The sequence below is a fragment of the Monoraphidium neglectum genome (assembly GCF_000611645.1).
Source record: "Monoraphidium neglectum strain SAG 48.87 unplaced genomic scaffold scaffold05857, whole genome shotgun sequence".
NCBI classification, from domain to species: Eukaryota; Viridiplantae; Chlorophyta; class Chlorophyceae; order Sphaeropleales; family Selenastraceae; genus Monoraphidium; species Monoraphidium neglectum.
Genome location: NW_014007774.1, coordinates 1 through 2,739, shown reverse-complemented (window position 1 = coordinate 2,739; position 2,739 = coordinate 1). Strand labels below are relative to the sequence as shown.

At 61.2% G+C, this 2,739-nt stretch overlaps 1 protein-coding gene across 1 annotated transcript; it reads left to right on the top strand.

The window, feature by feature from the left end:
- Positions 1-399: 399 nt before the first annotated feature.
- On the top strand, positions 400-2,369 carry MNEG_15984 (hypothetical protein; the record flags this gene model as incomplete). The annotated part of the gene is made up of 6 exons (XM_014035545.1): positions 400-431; positions 678-820; positions 1,131-1,257; positions 1,691-1,791; positions 2,017-2,068; positions 2,267-2,369. The coding sequence occupies 6 exons, from the start codon at positions 400-402 to the stop codon at positions 2,367-2,369; spliced, it is 558 nt and encodes a 185-aa protein (XP_013890999.1).
- Between the last annotated feature and the right edge of the window lie 370 nt (positions 2,370-2,739).

Below are 2,739 nucleotides of genomic sequence, written 5' to 3'. Positions count from 1 at the left end.
GTGTGTGTGTGTGTGTGTGTGTGTGTGTGTGTGTGTGTGTGCGCGCGCGCGTGCGTGTGTGAGCGTGTGTGAGCGCCTGTATTTGGGAGCAGAAACACTGCTTGACATAGGGTGGTCGTTGTTGGGTTCTGAAGGGATTTTTTTTGGTGTTGTCACTCGCACTCATGCGCGCTGGATGTGGCGTGAAGACCTTGTACGGCCATCACGCTGCCTCCAAGGCATGAGTCCACGACTCACCAATCCGGGTCCTTGGCTGCTTCTGGCCAGCCCTTGCTCCCTCGCCCGCGCTTGCCCTCTGCTCGCCTGACAACGGCAACCCTCGCACAAAGCCGCCTGTCTCCTTAATTGCTGGCTGGCACCTCAAACAAACGACGTGTGTCCGCTTCCCCCCACACACACATGCAGGTGTTGTTCGTGCTCATCGCGTACTGGTGAGGCAACAACCCCGCCCCCCACCCCTCGCACCACCCTGCCCTGCACACACAGCCTGAACTGGCGCCCCCGCGCTCGCGGCGGAGTCTCGGCGCCCCCGTGCACGGACTGTGCCGCGGCATCTGCATGTCGCCTGTGTTTTGTTGCATTGAGGTACTGCTGCGCCGGCCGCTCAACCTTCGATTTTGAGGAAGTCACTTCTTTCTCGACCTGATTCCCACCCTGGCATGCCCCGGTCCGCCCAGGTTTGGCGGCCTGAACCGCAACGCGGCCGACTTCTTTGCCAACCTGGGCACCATGATCCTGGTGGTGATGGTGGCTGAGGCCTGGGGCCTGCTGCTGGGCGGCATCTTCATGCAGCCAAAGAAGGCCCAGACCGCCACGACGGGTGCGCCTTGGCGGGGCGAAACGCCTGTGGAAGAGCCCTGCTGGACACCCCGCGTGCAGGGCACCGGGCTCCCTGCTCGTGTGGCTGCCTGTCGCGCAAAATCATATCATGGAAAATGCATCATGGTTGCAGCTGCTGCTGTCGGCAGCTCTTGACTTGGCTCGGCTGGACTTTTGATGCCATCTGCAATTTTGCGAGTTACCAACCCCAAGCATCACCCTCCCCCCTTTCAGGCCCTCCCCCCCTCTCCTCTCGGTCCCCCCATCATAATCCCCTCTCTCGCACTCGCCCTCCTCGCCCGCCGCCTCAGTCATCATGCTGACGTTCCTGCTGGTGGGTGGCTACTACGCGCGCTCCATCCCGGTCTTCATCAGCTGGGTGCGCTACATCTCGTTCCTCTACTGGGGCTTCAACATTCTCACCAAGATCCAGTTCAGGTTCGCAGCCTCGCCCTGCCGCGCCGGCCCCCGCCTGACCCCCGCCCAACAACACCCGGGCCAGTTGCATTGGAGCGGTCACGCCGGGCCCAGTTGCACCGGGCGCAGTCACGCCAGGCCCAGTATCAAGTCAGGCATGGTTTTGTCTGGTTTTGTCGTCCACTTTTGTTTGTGGGGAGCGTGTGGCGTGTGGCGCTGTGGTGCCCCGGCAGGCCGGGCTGGATGTGACCGCGCTGCTGCGAAGCACCACCTCGCACCACAGGCCGCAGGCTCGCGGACTGTTCTGCGTCTTTGCAGAATACTGCCTGGTTCGCACCATTGGATCCGCATGGACTGCGACCTTGCCATGCCGCGCCTCTCGTCGCCCTCTTCCATCAGCCCGCTCCGACAGTCCTAATCCCTCGCCCCCTCCCCTCTGGCCCTGACCCCTCAGGCGCTACGAGATCTTTGATTGCGGCGGCGAGGTCACCTCCTCCTCCAGCCGCGGCTACACCCCAGACGACCTCCGCGCCATCCCCGGGTGCTCGCCCATTGGTGAGAGCAGCTTCCTCGCAGGTGCTGAGGTTGAAGTGCTTTTTGCTCCTTGGAAAACCGTGGCTGATCGCACAATCGGTCAGGTAGCATCATGGCAATGCAACGATGTTGTGCGTGTGAGTCGCATCAGCAATTCAGCATCATTAGCTGCGCGCTGGAAAAATTCATGCTGAGGTTTTCTTGTGCTGATGCTCTTGGCCCCCACCCTCCCACACCATTTTGCAGCCGACGTGCAGACGACCCTGGGCCTGCCTGCCGACCCCCAAGCACCCGCCTGGTGAGCTTGGGAGAGCCCAGTTTTTTGAGCCTGATGGCATCAAGCGGACATGTGTTGTGCATGGCCGTCCGGGTCATATATACATATAATGTGGTATTGACTGTTCCCGCCATCTGCTACCCGGCGTTGCTCCTGTTTCTTCCCTGCTCAGCTCGTCACCCATCCCTTCAATTTTCCATTTTGCCTGCTCCCCAATAGGCCGGACGCCGTTATACTGATCGCCATGCTGGTGGTGCTGCGCCTGGCGATCTACTACACACTCAAGGTCAAGACCCGCACCCGCAAGCTGCTCATGGCTTGAGCGGGAGCAGTGGCCGCGGCGGCGTCGTGATGGAAAGGTGGCCCCAAGGAAGTTTCTCAAAGATTGCGCTGCAACACACCGCAAGCAAGCAGTTCGGCGGCGATGGTTTCCATCAGGCCGGGGCCATTTGGTGTCCCCCACTCCACAGGGCAACCTGCACCTCCCTGCCCCGTCGCTGCAACATTTCACAGCTGCGGCGTGCACATGTGTATATAGTTTTCTTGTGCCCCTGATGCAACCGCGTGCCTGCCGAGGCAGTCGCGGGGGCGCTCGTGCTGGTTGCACAAGGAGGGTGGATGCGCGCATTTTCAGTGGGCCCAGCGTCCTTTCTTCTTTCCTTGGCATTTGTATTGGCTGGGCTGCTAGAGGT